Source organism: Phoenix dactylifera, chromosome 3 (assembly GCF_051530095.1).
Source record: "Phoenix dactylifera cultivar Ajwa chromosome 3, Ajwa_hap1_PhDact_Kaust_v1.1, whole genome shotgun sequence".
Classification (NCBI taxonomy): Eukaryota; Viridiplantae; Streptophyta; class Magnoliopsida; order Arecales; family Arecaceae; genus Phoenix; species Phoenix dactylifera.
In genome coordinates this window covers 50,687,954-50,709,502 of record NC_143192.1, presented here as the reverse complement: position 1 = coordinate 50,709,502, position 21,549 = coordinate 50,687,954, and the positions used below count along the sequence as shown (strand labels likewise).

The 21,549-nt window shown below is 39.3% G+C and overlaps 2 protein-coding genes across 2 annotated transcripts; both read right to left on the bottom strand.

The window, feature by feature from the left end:
• LOC148714433 (senescence-specific cysteine protease SAG39-like) lies at nucleotides 1–1,808 on the bottom strand. The gene is made up of 2 exons (XM_088718917.1): nucleotides 1,107–1,808; nucleotides 1–1,002 (listed from the first exon to the last, which is right to left on the bottom strand). Exons 1-2 carry the CDS (start codon nucleotides 1,540–1,542, stop codon nucleotides 410–412), a joined length of 1,029 nt encoding a protein of 342 aa, XP_088575043.1. The 5' UTR covers nucleotides 1,543–1,808; the 3' UTR covers nucleotides 1–409.
• A 5,445-nt stretch (nucleotides 1,809–7,253) lies between these two features.
• On the bottom strand, nucleotides 7,254–21,034 carry SKL2 (shikimate kinase like 2). The gene is made up of 8 exons (XM_017844613.4): nucleotides 20,744–21,034; nucleotides 19,096–19,286; nucleotides 18,782–18,976; nucleotides 17,556–17,617; nucleotides 10,309–10,375; nucleotides 10,105–10,223; nucleotides 8,213–8,389; nucleotides 7,254–7,661 (listed from the first exon to the last, which is right to left on the bottom strand). Exons 1-8 carry the CDS (start codon nucleotides 21,011–21,013, stop codon nucleotides 7,555–7,557), a joined length of 1,188 nt encoding a protein of 395 aa, XP_017700102.3. The 5' UTR covers nucleotides 21,014–21,034; the 3' UTR covers nucleotides 7,254–7,554.
• Nucleotides 21,035–21,549: the final 515 nt, after the last annotated feature.

Sequence of the window (21,549 nt, the reverse complement as noted above, 5' to 3'; positions counted from 1 at the left end):
TGGGGCTATTCCGTTCGAATTAACGAGCCAGTTACAGAGTTTGGTGTAAAATTAGCAGCCGTACTAAAATTTGTAAGGCCTCCGTATTTAATGCAGGAAGAAACTCTGAGAAGTCCACAACGATAAGAACAACGACTAGGAATCCTTAGATCCAACGCCAATGAGCAAGATAAGCTGCGATTTATGCTGATATGAATAGGAAGATCAGAACGAAGACTGCTGCCCAACTTATAAATCACATCGACAAGTACATATCCAGACTTCCATTTTGAGGTCCAAAGGCACGTTTTAATCTTGCTGTAATTTTAAACACCGTAGGTGTCAGCAAGATTAAAGCCATACACACAGACAAGCACAAGAAGCGCGCACACAAATACATATCCATCATAAGGTGTTCCATCCACTCCCTTCATGCAGTTGGGTAAGAAGCTTCCATGGCAATGCCGCAGAGCCCCTCCTTGGCATCCACGTCCCTCTGCATCCTGATGTATCCATTCTCGCCCCAAGATGAACCCCACGAGTTCTTCACCAGCCAGTACTTAGTCCCATCACTCGTCTTGTCGTAACCAACAGCAGTGACACCATGATCCAAATCGGTCCCACAGTCCCCCGTGAACACGCCGCTCGAGTACAACTGGAAAGCAAAGCCGCCGGCATCGATGGCGACCGACACCGGCTGGTTCGCCACCGCCTTCAGGAGCGCCGCCTCGCTGTTGGCCGGCACGTCCTCGTAGCCGCCGATGGTGGCCGCATGGGAATGCGATTTCCCGGTGTTGCATGTGCCGTCAGTGGCCTCGTAGGGGTAATTGGCTTCGGTCGTGAGGCCTCCATTCTTGATGATGAATTTGAAAGCATCGTCCATGAGACCCCCACCGCATCCTTGATCCTCGCCTTTGGTGTCGCAGTCGACGAGCTCTTGCTCCGATAGAGAGATGAGCTTCCCGGTGCTGAGTTTGGTGATTCCCTCCATCGCGGCCACAGCAGAGAAGGCCCAGCAGCATCCTGCCCGGTGCATGCATCGGATGTTGGATTATTGTTTGTAAACCAAATGGAAGACCGGCAGTAAGCATGCATTTTGTAACAGTTGAAATGAATTGGGTACTTACCGCATTGGCCTTGGTCCTTGATGGGAGTAACTGCACCCTTGGCCCTCCAGTCCATGCTGACGGGCACTGCGGTGGCGTTCTCATACTTGAAGCTCTTCGTCGCCATCCCCGAGCTCGCCTGGGAATTAGGTTTGAATCCGGTGTGCACGGCCCTGAACTCTTCATTGGTGAGGTCCGCAAACTGATTGGCCCCGAGCTTGAACTTATGGTTCCCAGCGTTGAATGATTCGATCAATTCGACGTTGGCTTGGAAAATTTTGAAGCGGCGCTCCTTCTCGGCCGCGTCTTTGTACACGCGCCCGTAGAGAGCCATCCATTGCTCGTGCTTCTCCTTCATCGATACGTCGGTGAGCGTGCGGGATGATGCCGCGTGAGAAGCCCAGAGGGCGATCACTGCCAAGGCTGCCAACAGGCATTTGTTTCTTGGGAAAGCCATGGAGCTAAAGGTGGTGTACGTGGATGGTGGAAATATATGGAGTAGGCGAGGGAATTAACTCGGCTGTATATGTGTGCATAATTCTTAAGGGTGTGTTGGTTTATATAGAGGAGAAAGAGAGGGTTGTGCTTCAGGTGGAGGTGGTGGATGGGGACTTCTACGTGCCGTGACCTGTGCATTGATTTGCATGAAGAGAATGAGAGGTTCAAATTGCAGAACATTGATTTTTTTTAAAAAAAGCCTAGTTAGCACAAACAAGGGGGTCGAGCTGGTTATCTTAATTAAAGAGGCTAACTGTTAGTGGGAGAATCCGTGGGCGTGCGTCGTCTGATAGCCTATATTGATTAGAAAGTTTATAGAGGCCGGCCAAAAATCAATCGTAATGATTGTGATTAGATTTAAATAGATTTAAATTTTTAGCCTGATGAGAACATTTGAATTTGAATGGAGGATTATATAGGACCCATGCGGACGTGTGTTTAGTCCTATATCGATTATTTGCCGAAAAGATCTTAGATACTTATATAGAACTAAAAAACCTAAAAAATACCTTTCAGCTAGCTATTTTGGATGAGGTCTTGGGTTGTGACAAATGATATCAGAGCGGATCCGACTCATAATCTTTGTTAACTAACGGACATTGCTGCACAAATCCATATATTGGAGCTGGCCACGAGCTGATCGTGGTGCTTGTAATTAAATTTAAATGGATTTAAACTCTTAGCCTGATGAGGACGTCAGGGCTTAAACGGAGAGAATATATGAAGATCCGTATAAGCGTGTATTTAGTCCTACATCGGTTATTCGAGATAGATCTTGGATAGTTATACGGGATCAAAAAATCAAAATAATATCTTCTGGCTAGCCTTTTTAGATGAGGTCTTGGATTGTGATAGTTACGGAATGGCAAGTGCAAGATTTTTGTATCGGTTGGAGAAGGCTAATTATTTGCAGTTGAAGGTGCTGGGTGATTAAACCAAATTTAGTCATGATCCCACTTGAGTCAATCCCCATTAAGTCGGAAAGTCAAGTTTAGGTACCAAGGCAAGTGAAGGTTCGCGTGAGCTAAAATATTCGTAAAAGTCCTCTTTTTTTTGTTTGGTACAAATATCTCTTAGATTTTCAATGTAGTCTCTGTCTCCTAGAACTTCCACATAGCGTCTCGTAAAATTTATATATTATTTAATATTAGTGTTCATGCCGCGTCTTTAGTATTCGGAAGGAGTTTCTTTTATCACGTAAGTATTAATAATTACTTTTAAATTCTTTAATATATTTATATGAGAGGCATATCATGAGTCACTATGTAACTTAAGTGAGCAAGGAGCGATGAAATGAAGCCATAATACAATGGTATCATAGTTCAAGTATGTAAGCCCACTGTACTTCCAAAGCTAACAGTAGGCACGGTATTTGATAGCTTTTTGTTGCATATCTAATTATTGTGCAGCCTCACAAACTTGCTGTTACTTGAATTAGGATTCAATTGATGAATTACCATTAAATTAATGAAGCGAGCGATCCATCCTTGATTGTTCGGCATGGACCACCAGTAACAAGAAAGTAGGTTTTTTTAAAAACTTTATTTTAGGTAAACCGAATTTTCATCTTAGCCAAAATATCAGTTTGTACCATTAACGGCGGATACGGCATAATTGATATTTCGATCTACAATATCTCAATCAATATAAGCAATATATTTTAAAATATTACCTGATACAGTGTAAAAATATTGGTCGAGATTTGTTAATAAGTTATCTATTATTTTAAATTAATTTCTCAGTTCTTAAATATTCAAATTGAATCTTAAGATGATGATTAATCTTGGACCTTCTATTTCTACATTTTAAAATGGCCTTTCCTCCGAACTGCGGTGGCAGAGGGGGACTTGTACGTGCCGTGGGGTTTTTATTGATATGGACGAGGGAATTTGGAGGAGAATGATGGGACCCAGCACAACGAGCCAAGGCTGATACGAGCGGCTTATGTAAGAGAGGAAAAAAAAAAAAAGGCAGGTCGGGATTACGTGCAGAAGGTTACTTGTCTTAATGGTTTCAAGGAATACGAGCCAATTATGGGATCTTTGTTTTCGATCGGAAGAAATTTAAGAAATTCTTATTTTGCCGTTATAGGCAAGCTGTTGACAAGTTGCAATCTTTTCCCTTTACAACTGTTGCGCAACAAAATTAAGCTACGCCTTTCTTAGATTAATCATTAAATAAACTAAGTAAACACATTTGAGGGTTTTTTTTTCTCGCATGAAACGCCCTGTGTATTGTATTCTTTGTTAAAACATCAGGAACCGTGCTTCCCGATCTGCATGTGCAAGGTTGCAAGCCTTTTTTTTTTTCATTTTTTTTGGTAAAAACGGTATTTCATGCAGCTCTAACATGGGTATAGTCTGCCAAATCAAGAGAAAAAAAATGACACAGGAAGAAGATATATCTGCTGCACTTGTTCATATGAATTTTTTGAAGTGCCGAGCAACAAAAGAGGCGATGCAGTCTGCAGCTTCGTTCCCCTTCTGATATACTTGTGCTACCTTAAAGGAGCCCAACTCCCTGACCGGTCTGCGGGTCTCACGAAGCAACGGGTGACCATCTCCATACCGATCCACTTTCTATATCCAATCGATCACCATAAAGGAGTCCCACTCGAGGCATACACTATCTGCACCAAATACACTCCTAGCATAACAGATACCCTCCTAGGCTGTCCGAAGCTCCGCCCAAAAAGCGGTCAGGCCGGGGTGCATCGACCTCCAGCTGCAATCAGCCTGCCGTGGTGGTCTCTAATCATAAAGCCCATTCCTTCAGATGCTCCATTCGCTGACATACCACCATTGAAGTTTACTTTGAGATGACCAAGGGGTGGGGGCACCCAAGAAAAGAGGGTGAACCTGGGTGCTATGACAGCAGAACGATATCCCAGATGTCCTTGGCCATCCCTGAAGAGATCGAAGCGGCAACCATGGTGATTCCGCAGCATGAAGAAAGACTCTGTCCACCACTGTTCTCAGAGTCGACCTCCTGCCCTCGAATAGGCGGGCATTCTTATTTAACCATATGTGATATGCCAGGTATGCCCTCGTGATCCCCTTCTCGGCAGTGCTATGTCTCCGCATGGAATCCCTCAAATAGTATAGCAGATCCTCTACTGACTCCAATACCTGTAGAAGAGGAGTAGAAGACTACCTCCATATCTGCAGTGCCCTGGGGCACCTAAGGAGGACATGGCTAATGGTCTCCTTGGTATCTGGGCAAACCTCGCAATACGGAGTGGTCCAAATGTCTCGCCCTACTAACATATTCCTGGCCGATAAATAACCCCATGCCACCTTCCATATGAACAATGCCACACGAGGGTGAATCCGCATCCTCCAAATCCAACCTCCATCGATCAGCCGAGCTAGCTCCCTACCGATCAGTGCATGAAGATCCCTGGCGCGCACCCTCGACCGTCCTGTCGGCACCCAAACTAATATGTCTGACTCCTTTCGAGATGGAATAGGTAGGGCCAGAAACCTCTCTGCCAACTGCTCACCAAAGGCCTTCCGGATCAACCCTCACTCCATCTACCCTCCTCAGGGACAAGCATGTCACTGACCTTATATCCAGCTAACCTAGCCGTGTCCACCATGGCCGGCAATCGACAGATTGGTATCTCGGTCACCCAGCTATCCTCCAGGACATCGATAGATCGCCTATCGCTAATGGCCCATCTGATCGCCGGGAACACCAGCAGCGCTTTGGCGCAGATCTCCCTCCAAATAGATAAACAGTGGCGTCTAACCCAAACATTTGTCGCCGCTGAAAGAGCCCCATACCTGGCTTCAGCAGAGAGAACCACGTGTGTCAGGTTTCAGCAAAAACTTGGCTGCATGTCTCACCACGAGGGCCTCCTGCCTCGCCGCCAATGACAACACCCCCAATCCGCCATACTGGCCAACTGACATAATACCTCCCAAGCTATCAGATGAATGCCACATATGTTGCAATGCCTCCCCCAAATGAAGTTTTTGAAAAGCTGCTAGAGAGTTCTCAGCGGCACCACTTGAAGGATGGAGTTGGATAGCAGATAGATCAGGATCGAATTGAGTACTGACCACACCAAGGTGGCCCTGCTCATCATGAAAAGGGTATGCATCTGCCACCCCTCAAACCTATGTCTGATGCTGAGCTCAAGGAAGGAGCAATCCCGAAGACGCTGGCCCGAATTAATATAGACTATGGAGTCTCTTATTTGCCGTTGTAGGCACGTTATTTGACAGTTTTCTTTTGTACATCCAATTATTATGCAGCCTAACTAGTTAGCTACTGCCTGAATTAGTATTAAATTAATGAAGTTTAGAATCCTGTCTCCAAAGTTTAGTTTAGCATGGGCCGTAGCCGGATTTTCATCTTTGCCGAGATAACAGTTTATACCAAGATCGGGCTAATAAGAGTCTACATTATCTGAATCAATGTAGAGAAATATGTTCGCCATAAAAATATTGGTCAAGATTTCTTAATGAGTCATTTTTTTTATTTTTAATTCACTGCTTAGTTACTAGATATTCGAATTAAATCTTAAGATGATGATTAATGTTCGATTTGCTATATTTGTCGAGATCTCAGAATCCAATGAAATATCATCCCCTTCCCAAGACTTCCGTCATCTCCGAGCAATGGAGTAATGGAATCATGGAAAGCACTGCGGTGACAACTTCCAACGTCGTCACCGTCCTCGTCTTAGGACTAGATTATTTCCTCTTATTATTCCTATTATTTCAACAGCCGATGGGCCAGCCCACTGGAGCACTACATGGATCATCATATGAATAAACCAGCCCATAAAAAAGACACAACCTACGCTTTACTTGTATCATTCATGCCGCTCCTGGGTTGCTCCTGTAACAACCCAGGACCTCACCCAAATGGTTAGTCAGAAGGTATTATTTTGAATTTCTTGATCTTATATAAGTACCGAAGATCTACCTAGTAAGCAACTGATGTAGGATTAAACACACGCCCGTACAAGTCCTCATATACTCTCCCGTTTAAATTCTAACATCCTCGTCAGATTAAGAATTTAAATCCATCCAAATCTAATCACAAGCACCACAATTAGCCCGTGGTTAGTCCCAATGGATTCGTGCTGCAGTATCCCTTAATTTACATAAATTATAAACCGAATTCGTTCTGATACCATTTTAACAACTCAGAACCTCCCCCAAAAAAGTTAACCGAAAGGTATTATTTAGATTTTTTTTTGATCATGTATAAGTATCTAAAATCTACTTAGCAGATAACCGATATAAAACTAAACACACGCTCACACGAGTCCTCACCGTTCCAAACTGTTCCAACCATTTCTCGACCTGATATCAAGAATATAGGAAAGAGATTTTAGAATCTCTAAGCATACCTTTAAACGGGTTTGAATCAGGGGTCACCTCACAAAGCAATACAGTTACCAACTCACCTATGACTTCCTGGTTTCAATGGCCTCATCTCAATTCTTACCATCATAAAATGCTTCTTGGCCTTCTCTGCCATTTGGCAAGGGGCCTGCTCTAGTACCCTCTATGTTTAAGCAGAAGTTCGATGACTCACCGATAAAGGGTCATCTGATACCAGGAAGACTCTTTGCGGAAACTTTGTGCAATTGGAAGAGCCTGACCGACTTGGTTCTAATTTCTTAGATTTTTTCCATCATTTCCGAGAGCGATATTAACAAACTCATGCAACCATTTCTCAAATTTCGGCTGCGAACTGGTGCATTGTGAACATTAACTACTATTTAGACGACTACGCCACTGATAATGAGATTATGCAACAAAAATTACAGACACCGTAATTGGTAGGGTAGATACAGACGTGCACAAGCTGGGGTAACTATCACTCATCTTAGCAAGAATCTGATCATGGAAGCCACAGCTAAAGTAACAAATGATCATGATTGTACACTCATTTAAACAGAATTTCCAGGAGAGGGATCTACCACGCTTAATGGGTCGGTCCCAAGCTGTCGTCATGACTCAGGACAGGGATCTACTCCACTTGATGGGTCCCAACCTGGTGGTTTGATGTTAGGCCAATCTCCACGACACCCTAACCTGATGTACAGACTCTTCTTTCCTGCAAGACATGAAAATCACAGCTTTTAAAATTGAGCCAAACTAGACTGTGGCAGAACTTGAGAATACTATTTAATTTGGCATCTTCACTACATGGAAAAAATACTGCATTATTATCATCCAGAAATAAGAGATGGAACATTAAGTCCCATGTATTATTCTATTCTTAGATTTCTAGAAAGGTAAAGCTTTCCATATGACTGATGTCAACAAACTATTCGTATGCTTCACTTGTAAGGAAGCAATGTCTTTCATCACAATAATTACTTCTTAAATCCATGTTAAGGTAATTTTGTTGTATTGAAGTGACATTGAAGCTACATCTACCATCTTCATACTGGCAGGACACAAATAGATATCAAATTAGTGGTGTTAGGAAGCTTGGGTAGAACTAAGATATTGTCATGGTTATCCATGACTTCACTATGGAGCTGGAGAGAACATAGAAGTTGTTCCCAAGCAATTGCACATTCCCTAAAATTGGTCATTGTAAGAAAAGGGAGCAACTGGAATATGCAAGTACAGAATGACAAAATAGACAACATTTAATACCTGTAAGCTGCTTGTCTGGTAAGATTAGTTGTTTTAATGCACTCAAGCACCCCTGAGCAACATCTCTAGCATGCTTTAAGTCCCAACCACCAAGCTTCACAACTACTTCAGCATTTGTATAAGCTAGACTTCCATCTTTTATGTGCCTTCGAGCCTCCTCCTTTGCAGAAGCTTCATCTGCATCAGCAAAATATTCTCTATCATCAAACTAGCATCTTGGGACTCTTCTTGATATGATAATAACCAGTTATTTCAGATAATTAGCAACCCTGCACTTCATTTCACACAACTCCGGAAAAAGAAAGATTATGAGTCAAGGTTTATAGCGGCAGTACCCTATCGGTAATGGAATGGTACCATACAAACACACAATATGCTTCCATTTGCCGGTACAGCAAAAATCTGGGTGCTGTACATGTCAGTGTGGTACCGACATTGGGCATACCGGCACCAATACCTTACTGGTACGATTTAGTACAGTTGGTATGGACCGGTGTACACTAGTACCTAAATCCTTGTTATGAGTACTCACTAAGAAGAACCTTACAACTAATTGTACATAAGAAACAGGCTGGTATGAGTACCGGTTGTTAGCAGTGCATTACAAGAATGTAATAAGGTGGAGATGAACTGAACTTTTTTTAGTTGCTGGACAAAGCAGCAAAGCAAGGGCAATCAGTAAGTTCTCCATATGCGTAGAAGCACATCAGCTGCCATCCTTGAATTGCTTGGTAAAATAGCCATGGTAACAAAATAATTTTATACTGTCAGGTACATTGAGCTTGATTTTATAACACTGCTTATCGTGTAAGATATTTTCAAATTTGTTAATCAAATGCCAGCATGCCACCTTAAGTTTATGCACCGATGTAATAAGTATAAGTGGAACCTAATTTAAAATTAGAGCAGTTGCAAAAGTAATAATAGAAAGAGAACACTACACACTAGGGTGCTGTTGGGAACAGCCGGCCCAATCCTGCTGGATTTGGGGGACTGGGAACAACCAAATCAGGCCCAGCCCAAATCAACCTGGCCCCCAAGCCCATATCCCGCAGGAAGAAAAAGGAAAAAAAGGAACTCTGCTGGCCTTTTTACTTTTCGTCACGATGCTCTGGCCTCTCCCTCTCCCTCATCATCACTGACCTCTCATCTTCTCCCTTGCCCCTCACCCCTAACCCCACCTCTCTCTCTCTGCGTGTTTGGGGGCCATCCTACAATATATTCCAGTCAGAGTACCCAAACAGTCAATTTGGTAGAGTATTTAATGGCTCACACCCCATCCCTGGTGAAGACTCACACTATCAGTCATGATCTACACAATAAAATTGACTAAAATCCAAAATCACATAATTTTGGAGCATCCAATCAACCTATGCATCAATCAGGTGCAAAAATGGACCGCTTTAATGGAAGATATAGTGTATTACTATAATCTAAGCATCAAAGCCTATTGAAATCCAATCCCTACATGTTCTAATATGTACAGGTCAATGACTTATGGAGTGGATTTTCAATTTATATGCCCTACCATATATTCTTAACATGATTGGCACATCTAATTTTGCACCCACTTAATACATTAGATACTCCAAAACACATGATATTTGATTTATGGACACTTTTGCTGGTGTAGGTTTGATCAATGGTGTTGATCTTTGATTTACACAGCCCATCATTGATTTTTCTTTAATTGCTAAATCATTTACCAAAGATATAAAGTTTAGTGCATAGTCCAACTCTAGTACGAAATGTTCACCAGCTAGATCATGACCATTACTAACAGCAACATTATATAAGGCTCTTTCCATGGTTTCACCCACTATTCAAATAGATGGTTGTTAGAATTATGTCTGTGACCAGTCGAGATCAGTAGGTAAAGATGGCTGCCTTACCCGGAGCTTCAGATTTGGACAGCCATACAGTGAATCCAGCATAAAGATGCCGCCACTTATCAGGTCTCCTAGCAGCCCCATGCAGCCCTCCCAATGTTGCAACCACAGCACGGACATGACTGTAACATAAATAAGCTCTTAGAGATGTTTTGCTCTATCAATCGAACCAAAAGTGGAGAACAAAAATAAAGCTATACAGCATACCTACTAAGACCCTCTAATACAGCACCTTCTGCTTCAGAAACAGAATCTGCTCCTTCTGAAACGACCCCTGGAAGTTATCACAGTATGTTAATGCACTGCAAAATAAGAATAAAAAGTAACTGAGCTTATAAGCAGTATAGAGCAATTCTAATGATAACTTATGGAACATGCAAAGGAATATGAGTTGTCACGATCTAAGTAGTTGGTTGACGTCAAAAATAAACTACTATAATTGAAGTCGGCTAGGCAACAGACTGTTTACCATCAAAGATTATCGCAAGACCGATCCCAGCACTAACAGGAATCAGGGAGTAGAAAAAACTTATCATGTTCCCACCCACTTGCAAGAAAAAAAGTTATACCTAGTTGTTGGCATGCTTAAGCATGTAAAATTTGAATACATTTTTATGTTTAAAATTTGGATATAATCTTAAACTATGACAAAGGAGTGAAATAGTGAAAGAAAATAAGGACATGCAGAAAAGCTTTTTCTTTTTTAAGATGTAACAAGATTACACCATGCTTCTAAATCGAAACTGATAGCTGTGCATGTTCATTTTACACAAGGCATCATCAGACTTTAGTGATATTGGTGGTTGCTGATATAAAGTAAAAAAGCAATGATAATTCCAGATAAACATGTATAAGAAAATGGCACAGCAAGAACTGATATGGATTTTTTTTTTTTTCATAGAACAGGTAAAAGGAAACACATAATGAAATGCTTAAGTTACAGAAAAAGAGGTTACCCGGAAGAAAACAAAAATGTTAGTACAGAATCAGATAGTCCTGTCCACCTTATTTCCTTGTCCATGTACAACAGTTCTGTTAACTATAATTAATACACTTAACCACAAGCTTTATTCTTGACTCCAACTTTATACCCAAAAAGGGTTAGTTCCTCCATCAATGCAAGCCTTTTCAAATCCTCTACATCATTCACTAACTCTTACAGGGAAATGTAAATTTATTTGTAATATATATTGTTTATTCCTTGGGAAAGAAATTTAGCGCAATCACTAAAATATTCAGCTGGAAGTGACATAAAAAGAGCCACTCTCAATCCAAATTAATTCAAAGGCTACTATCTTGATTAATCTAGCTGCGCTTCAGAATGCCAATACCTTCATGTCCATCACATTACTAAACAATCAAAAACTGTTGCCCAAGGGGTTAAAGCAAATCGTTAGGTATTATTATTCGAGAACATTGGCCTGAGAATTAGAACTTGGCCTGCCCTGGAGGGATAATATAATGCAACTGTAGAACAACTCGGCAAGCTAAAAATTTCTCACAAAGTTTGAGACTCACAATCTTCTTTTGTGATCCAATAACAAGATGAAGATGTAACGAAGTAACCAAAAAAGTTGTTGCTTGGGACATTGATGAAACGGAGTTTGAGGAGGGGAGGATTGTATAAAGATTCTGTGAGTGCTTTGCTGGGGTTTACTTCGTAAGTCATAATACTTCCTATACAATTGGAACGAAAACTAATTCCAGGTAAGTCAACTTCTAAGCATGTCAAACCAAAAATTCAATTGTTAAAATAAGAGTATCAGATGTCTCATAGTTTAACATCAAACCATAAATTAGAATACATTTTTACCATAAGATCTGGACTTTCAATCGCTTAAATGACAACTCTCCAGTTCATGTCCAATGAGTATTAAACTATTACTGATATTGGCATAGGTACAAGGTATCATGGTTCAAAAACTACCATTACATCCACAAAAAGAGCTGAAATACTTCCTTAGTGAAAACTGTGTTCAATCTATCAGATAATAAGAAAAATAAACATCATCACCTGCTGACTAAATTAACTCACGTGTCTCACAAAAAATGCCCAAATAAGACAGCATTGTTAATGTTTCATTACTTGTTACAGAATGGCCTGCTGTGACAAATGGTCTAGAGATTGCCTTAGAAATTGTATATTTTATGACCACTCAATGAATAGCTAAAAAGCCACAAAAATATTATGGTGTAGTCCTTGGGTATTATTATTGTTGTAGATAATGATCAACAGTGTGGGCTTACGTTTTGATGGCCAATCATGTATTTAATTTGTCTGATTGCCGCAACAAATCAAATGTTAGTCAGCAAGTACAGAACAATCAATTTATTTACAAGGATGAGGATGCTGTGTAGTTTGATGCACATGACTAATCAAGACAGGAAAATTAGATGGATATCCATGATATCACAAACTGATTTTCTTGACACGTGATGCATGTGACAGGTCCAAGGATAGAAAATTTGATGCATGACTATTATCAAAGAGGAGAAAGAACTCCATCGTTGGTTGTGATTTCAAAACTAGATTGTGGCACATTGGTGCATGTGACAGAGAGGAAGAGAATGAATACACTGGATATAAGGTAACAAATATACTCCCAATTTTTCTTGATACTGACTCTCTCTCTCTCTATGGCCAAGATTATCATTTATCTCTTGAAGAAAGAGTGTATTTGTAAAACCAATTCACACCACCTACCGTTAAATTTCAGAAAAGAAACTCTAGATTTTGAGTGAACATTGTCCATCTACCGCATAAAGCCTCAAAAGTTAATGAAACACAGTGTTCACAGAAACCCAACACATAACTACAATATAAATGTGTATTATATGTATATGTATATGTCTGTGTGTATATATATATGTGTGTGTGTGTATATATATATATGTATATATGTGTGTGTATATATATATACATAAGTAAATATGTAAGATGTAGGTATGCAGATGGCATTAATGCTCCCAAAAAAATAACTGATATAGAAATGTATGAAGGGCCAATTAATTTAAAACTAACATCATTCAGCACATTATACATATCCTAAATTAAAGACAGATCAAAATAAATCATCCGTCTTTAGAATTGTTAATTTACCGTCTAGCTGATGCATAGATGGTAAGTTTGCAAAGCATTTGAAGTTTGTTTCTGTGCAATCTACAAGTTGTAGACCCTGGCAAATGGACAAATCATGGATTTGAATTGGATATCATCCAAATTTCAACTACAAAAAGGAATAACACAATTGATTATGCTCTATGGATTCAGAGTGTCCATGGAGAGCACTATGTGAAATTTGAGTTTGGGGGCCACAAAAAATACGTTCTGATGTATATTTTGTTCAGAGGAACTTATTATCCTAAAACAAATTCATCATGCAGCACATAGGTGTTCTGAAGTAGTAGCTCCTTAAATGAGGAATTTCATCAATCAAATGATTAGGAGAAGTTGTCCTCTTCAAACTCACTGTCATATCACAAATGAGAACAGCACGTGAGTCACCTGCCCCCACATTGCTTATCTCCATCGATATATTTCCTTTTGGATGCCCATCGAACCCACTCCTCCTCTCATTTCCCTCCTCCACCTATGACCCAAGCCTACCGAACAAACGAGAGACAACATGTAAACAAAGAAAATAGGCAACTCCAGGCATGATGTACAGGAATCTAACCTAAGCATAAGGGGAAGAAAAAGAATGGAAAGAAACAAAACTAGAGCTCCACCATCAAATTTGGAATATGAAATCAGCCCCCAAAACTTCCACAACAAAACAACTAAAACCTAGCTCTTTTTTTTTTAGGGGGGAGGAGGAGGAGGAGGGGGGGCGGCATTTTTCGAGTTGTGCCATCTACTTGCGGGTCCACTTCTTGACAAGATTCTTGTTTGGTAGGCGTTCAAGATAACTCAAATACAGGAAAGGACATAAGAGAGATGGAATAGGTTCAAGATTTGACTCCATGAAGTTTTAGTTTGGGTAATGCTCCCAAGGAATCTAAAGTTAGGAAAGCCTATTAACGGGTATTGCATTAATACCTTGATGACACATGAGTGATGCCTGAGCATGAACCATTCTTTTTTTAAAAAACATAAAACGAAACCTAAATATAAACACAATATATTTCACTAACTCGGGCATAATTCTATGCCAACTTCTATTCCAATCCAAGGTCAAGTTCTTGATATAAAACCCTGTTGTCTATCCAGGTATGTTTTTTTCTTCAAATCTTTTACTGCTCTACAACCACTAATTGTGACCACCATGCCTCATGGAGGCTGTCTTTGGCCTATGTTGCACATGTCTAAACTATTTCTTCACTGACTAGAAGAAATAGTAAGAGAGAAGGAGTAGTGCATTAACCAACAATCAAAATCTAATTTGATAATGGTTCCTTAAGCAAATATGGTGAAGGCCAGTAGTTATCCTACTTCAGAAGTCTCTTCCCAGGACAACCTTATGTTTCCTCTCCAGAATGCTTTTGAAAATGTTAAACCATCTCAATCCCAAGTTATGTGCTACATTACATGTAATACTATACCAAATAGCTCAAAAGGTATCAATAACCAAGCTTAGAGCAAACTGGATAACCTACACCTAGCAAGGTATGTGAGGTAACCTTAGGAGGATTCTTGTGGTCATGAGCAAAGTGAGACCCTTTTGTCCACAAGTCTAGTAGCACTGTTCTATGTTTTTTGCCTTTATGAAGAATCCTATTTGGTTTTTGCTCGCTGCAAACAAGCCTTTAGTTGGTTCGCAACTAATTTTGGTTGCTCAGGTGCTTTACACTCCTTAGGGTTAGCCTTAGGCTTTGAGCCCCTAATATCTCCATCATATGCAACGAGAGCAAAAAATTGTAGCCTCGCTAGCTAAGACAAATTCTTCCAACTTAAGGCAGTAAAATAAGTATGATAAGTTTTTGATATTTGCGTTATGCATCAACATTAACTTCATCATCTTCCAAAAGTTAGGAAAGCTCTGCACTACCATAGTTCACTGAAAATCAGACTATGGGTTTCCTGCTTCCTTTAAATAATGAATTATCTTACCCATCTTGTACAAATGATCATGGTGACTTTGGGTGCTAGCACGTAGATCTCAAAGATATGGCATTGGAGAAAGATGGAAAATACATGCCTTACAAAAATTCACCTTCACCACCATCCACACATTGCATATGATTTCATAAACCTCAAGTGTCTTCATCAAATCATTTCTACATAGAGTGTTGGTTTGCTTAAACTCATTTTGAACATTCGCTTATTCTTTTCTTTTTGAGAGAGATTTTCCCAGTACTCATACAGAAATTTACTCCTGCACCCGTTTTTGCCTCTGGTAACAAAGGCTGCAACATCATTAATTTGTTCCTTCTAAGATCTCTTCACAACAATAAGTACAATCCTTTCAAGCTTATTCAAAGGAAAGAATCTATAGGAATGAAATGATATGCACAAGGAACATGGATAAACAAGTTGGTTGTACATATTATTCATCATTATGCTATGATTTCACCAATAATGAAAACACATAGATTTGCTGGATTTTATACAAGTAATCTAAAATGGCCCTCGATAGACAAAGCCATCCACAACTTTGAACAAGTAAACAAACGTAAAACTCAGAAGGCATTTCTCCTTTCTCAAACAAACACAGCACATGGAGAAAGACTCAATAGGTCCCAATGGATCCTCAAAAATAGTATGAGTTCTTCAAAGAGCATAGCATACAATACAAACTACCCAGGATGAGACCACACCACATAACCAACCCATGTCCCTATTCCACTCCATCTTTGGACCAATCCAGATTGGACCACACCTAATGGGCAATCCAAATTCTACAACCCACATGTCCGTACCTTGCTTGTCCACTTGTCACTAATGCTACAACTAGGATGCATGCACATGCCATATAGCAATAGTGCAAAAATATGTGCAAATATTCACTGCATTAACATACAACAACATCCGGCCTAACATCAAATACTATAATACATTAAGGATGCACATCCATGTAACGGAATCATACCTAGTAAGTCAAAAACCAGCATTATTCTTAAGAATCTACAATATAAGCTTATGTTTCTCAACTGTCTCTTAATGTAAATTCTCTATTCTAAACTGAGTTTTGCTTGCTAATTTTGCCTGGCTTGTTTAGTATGAAGACCTAGGTTTAGTCAAGCACGTAGCACAGGTCAAGATGGTTTCTCTAGTTTTTTTTTTGGTAAAAACGGCCAATCATATAGCTCTAACGTGAGTACAATGGTTTCTCTCAAGGTCCGCCGTACCGGTACCGGTCGGCGTACCGATGGCAGTCCGGACTGGTACGTACTGGTTTCGTACCGGCTCCGTACTGGTTCGCACCGGCCCATACTGGTTCTCCAATGATAAGCTACCGGTACCGGATTCCACGCTGATCCGGTACCGGTCCCAGACCGGACCGGTACGGCAGACCATGGTTTCTCTAGTTTCTGAAGCATTCTAAACAGGAAATGTTGATTGTTCTTGGGAAATGATGCTATTGAGGATGCGACCAGACTGGCAAGCTACCATCTTTGGAGTTTGGACATGGATAGGATAGATGTTGATCATGAAGGATGTCTTACACTCTTCCAAGATGTGAAAGAATCCAATATCTGTTTGGATTCTCGTAGAGGACTTATAAAGTCAAGTTTACGAGGGAGTAGGTATGGGGTTTCTATTAGCTTCATACCCAGACTATTAAAATAAGGCACAAGAGGTTTATTATCCCATGTGTAGTAAGCAGTAACCTTAATGAATATTGCGTGTAATTGGTAAGGTACGTATTATTTTTTTCTTAAAGGCAAGTAGCACATTACTTGAAATTATCAACTCTTATATTTGTGGCTCGCAGAATGTAAGGGCCCATGGTGGGTCCAACTATTGTCTTCAGTGATCATCACTCATGTTCTGGTCATGTTTACCAACTTGCCAATAAGTCTAAGGCACTGAATTTTCTCAATTGGATGGAACGGTCCATTTATCTTTAATGATGTGACTCGTAACCTTCCTTTGATGTGATCATTCTTAAGCCTATACCGCCTAGTTCTACAACATGTCTACCTTATTCTTTCTATCTATGCTAAACTCATTTTATGGCCTAGGTTGTATTCATCATCAGTCAAGTTACCAACCATTAAACTCAAAACGTACATTGATATATTGAGAAGTACAACATAATGCCTCAACTTTTTTGTGCCTCTCACCAGTTGAACAAATGTCAAATACTCATTAGCAGTAAGTTAAAACATTTAGTATATGCTAGTTAAATTTAGATCTTTAAGTTTGTAACTTCTTTATACTTCACAGTTTTTTTTACTTTAAATAGCTTTCTGGTTTAAGAACTTTCTAAACAAAAATTCATCAGCAACATGAAAGCAAAGATGAGTGACACTCAATTCAAGGGATAATTAATCAACATGGGAAAGCTCACATGAATCAATGGATTTCTTAGCATATCTCTCCAGCAACTCACTTGTATAAAGTGGAGTATATCTGCAAAATCATATTAAGTTATCAATAAAAGATTTATCTCAAGGACCATTTGAACATATAACAAACTTTGTTTTAAGTTTTGATCCATAATCTTTGCTTTTAAAAGGTACAACTCAATAATAGTAGATGCATTTATATAGCTATAATTACAGAAGTCACCATGAAATATTACAATGTTCAGGATGAATCCTAAAATTGCAGAAAAGACTCAGTTTTTCAAGTGAGCACTTAAAAAGGTATACATTGACTAAAGGATAAAACTTCTGCTTCTTATGCAAAGGCCCAAGATCAAATTGTGGATCCATTTACTATAGCACAGAACTAAGAGAGTATGTTCCAACCTGAGCATGATTAGTTTATGTCAAACTTACATCTTTGTTCTTCATACATACTATTATATGTAGCCATGCATTATTCCAATAGCAAACAATCCACATCAGTCTCAGTTTATACAATGAAATTTTTCATGCTACATTTTGAAGGACTTAGAGGGCAATCTGGTCATTTTCTTTAAGTCCTTTGAGTAAGTTTTGGTTTGAAGAAGTGAAAGTACATGCACAGAATTACCACCATCTATCAATGCTCATCCTTTCTTTATCATACCTATTTGTTCTCCCTACAGCCTGAAAACCCAAACAGGATGTCCATGTACATGGAGTATTAGTTTCAAAATTCAGTGACAGCCATACTTATGTCAGAAAAAGAAAAAGAAAAGAAAAAATCTACAGGAAAACCATTAGAAATAAACAAAACAAGGTATTTGCATGCCGAATGAGATATCATAAGAAATTTAGCCAAATAATTAGGGAAAAGAGAACTCTCTAAGATGTCAACGAAATCTAATAAAATAAGTTCCACCAGCATTGACACTTTTAATTAGATAGTCCAAGATTAATTGGATTGCATGAAGATATTTACTTGTACTGATAACGTAAAGCAACTACGGTATGAAGGTATCAACAACGTAGCCATGCACTACTTACTGACCAGAATGGATTAATGCACTTAAGCAAAAAATTCAATACAAAGTAGATGCCATCTAATGAGTAATTACCACAAACATACCATCAAAAGGACATGCATTCACAAGATCAGAGTGATCAAGTCAATATATGTTGCCAAATTAAACTGAATGCTAAAATAAAATTTCAGGAAATCGCGTACCCAATACCAGTAGCAAGTTCTTTAGCAACTTCCTGATTTATCTCTGTGGAATCTCCAATGATATATATGGATGTTCCTTTCAGTAATTGCAGAATTCCTGATGTAAGAGAGTCCCAGGATTCCTTGATATCAGGCCATTTCAATTCTGTGTCATACTTTTTCAGATTGACTACCAGTTGGTCCTCGTCTATGTACCTGTTAAAAAACCAAGAGGGAAGACAAGTCCCATTAAGGCTGAATCTGCATTTGATGAGCTAATCCATAGCACTTAAATGTGCATCTAACATCTTTCTTGGAATACCAAGCATACTAACCATACAGTTTCAGAAGGCCTTATCTTGTCAAACAGACGATTAGTTTCCATTAGATTTATAAGAGACCCAGAAGCTTTAACTCTTATTAATAACGAAGTCTCATCTACATCCACAAAAATATCACTGGAACTCTGAATATCTAAAGCTCCAATATCTAGCCTCAATTCCACCTCTGCAACACTATCTAAAAACTGCAGAATATCACATCTATTCAGTGAGTTAGTCTGCATAGAATGACAAAACAATTTCTTCTTGGAGACACTAAAACTAGATGCATAGGTTTGAAATTTAATAGCTATATCTAGATTAGCCTGGTTAGGTAACAGCATGGACCTATAGTACTCTACCACATGAAATGCCCACTTAAGAAAGCCAATGCCCAAAATATTAGAGACAATTTCCCTACAAATTATCTAGTGCCAAAAATTTGGCTTCTTAGAAATAGTATTAAAATACTGAAATACCTACAAAACAGTCATAAACTAATCACAATATAACATAGAATATTCACAAAATCATATATAGTATTCACAAAGTCATTGTATTCTGCAAGGTAAATCACACATAATACTCATATAGTCACACTTAAACTGTTAGACTACCCTCCAAATCATCAAGAATTTCTTCAATTATTCACAAAATAGTCATTGGCTGAGTCACCAATTAAACATCTTCAAACAATCACAACATTCAAAGAACATTAGACAATCTGTCAATTTAATGGCTGTATCCAAACAATTCACAACTCAAACACTATACATGAATTAAATAATTTGTTTTAGTTGTTGTTTTGATGATTATTTTTCTAATTGCCCCTCCATGCTTGTCTTTCCATGCACGGATGTAAAGTTTTAGCAAATTTCACAGATTCCCAATTTTAAACCCTAATCAATTATTCCCCATCCATACAGAAAAAGAAAAAATTAAGCAAAATCCTCTTCCATACGACTACGGAAAACCCAATCATACTTCTCACGAACATATTATAAGAACTAGCGATTTCTCGCTTCAAGACTATATCAGGATGGAACAAATGAACAGATTGAAATGAGAAAGATAAAATTTTAACAGAGTTATCTTCAATATAACAATATCAATATCCTAATCATTCTTCTTGCAGAAGCAAAAAAAAAAAGGATTTCCGAACACTTTAGAACTAACTATATAGGGATTCAAATAGGAAACATTAAGTTTTCGGATACCACATTGTTACTTCTTTGGAATAATAGCAAACTGCTATTCGAAATAATAACTATCAAAACCCTAATCATTCTTCTTGGCTGTAGATATTTCGCCAGAAGAAACAAAAGAAGGATTTGACGTAGGGAAAAATAAAGGTTCAAAATTTTTGGCGTACCTTATATTTTTCTCACTCGCAATTTCAATTTCATCTTCTTCGTTATAGCAGATAAGAACTATTAAAACCATCATCGCTATTCTTGCAAACAAATCAGAACTTCAGAACCAAAAAACAAGGTATTCACATAGGGGTAAAAAAAAATTTCGGTCCTCACAGTTTCTCATTTACAATTTCGACAAAATTCTTCCCGATACAACAACTAATCATTCTTATCGCAAACAAATCAGAAAAACTACAGATTTCTCTCGTAAAGACTAGTTTCAGAGCCTAAAAAAGGGAATAAACCACCTCATAGTTTCCTGTCCCAACTGGAGCCGCGGAGAGATGATTGCTCGAAACCGATTCGACTCTCTTCAAGGAGCCGTTGCCATTGGAGAGGAGAAGAGGCGTTAAAGATGGGAGCTTTCTGCGCTTAAAGAAGAACCGAGGGCTGCGGAGGGGGAGTTCTTCGAGAGAGGTCCTTAGGGTTTTGCTAGGGTCTAGCGGAGATAAAGAGAGGGCAGAGATGAGAGAAGCAGCGGCCATGGGAAAGCGAGGGAGAGGATAAGAAGCCGTCATGTTATTATGATGACGATGGTCTCCAGGTGCACATTTGTAAAGGCCACTAACGGGCCGGGAAGGCCCAACTGAACCAGGCCGAGGATGGCATTGCGGTAGGGAAGCTCGTGGGCTAGACTGAAGGTCCAATTTACTCAGCCTGTTGTTCCTCGACTCATCATGGGCCAGGCCATGGATAATGAGGGCATGTAGCTACTGAATGGAAGATGATCGATTAAAGATATGCCCTCATTCTTTGCCCTGGAGAAGAAAAAAAATGTCCTCATGGGGGAAAGGTTTAGGAACAGGCGATATTAACATTCCCTCATGCTTGATTAGACCATGCAATCATTGGGGTTTAAACTATCGAGTATCCGGTATTAGATTATTTTAGACTTCGACAGAGTATATCATGTAAGATATCTAAGTGGTCTTGTTCTTTGAGCTTGAGCAAAACCATAAGCAGATCTATATAAAGAAATATATTTCCTTCAACAACTTTTAGATTGGAAAAATATAAACTAGTTTCGTCAATATATGAGTACGATAATAAATAA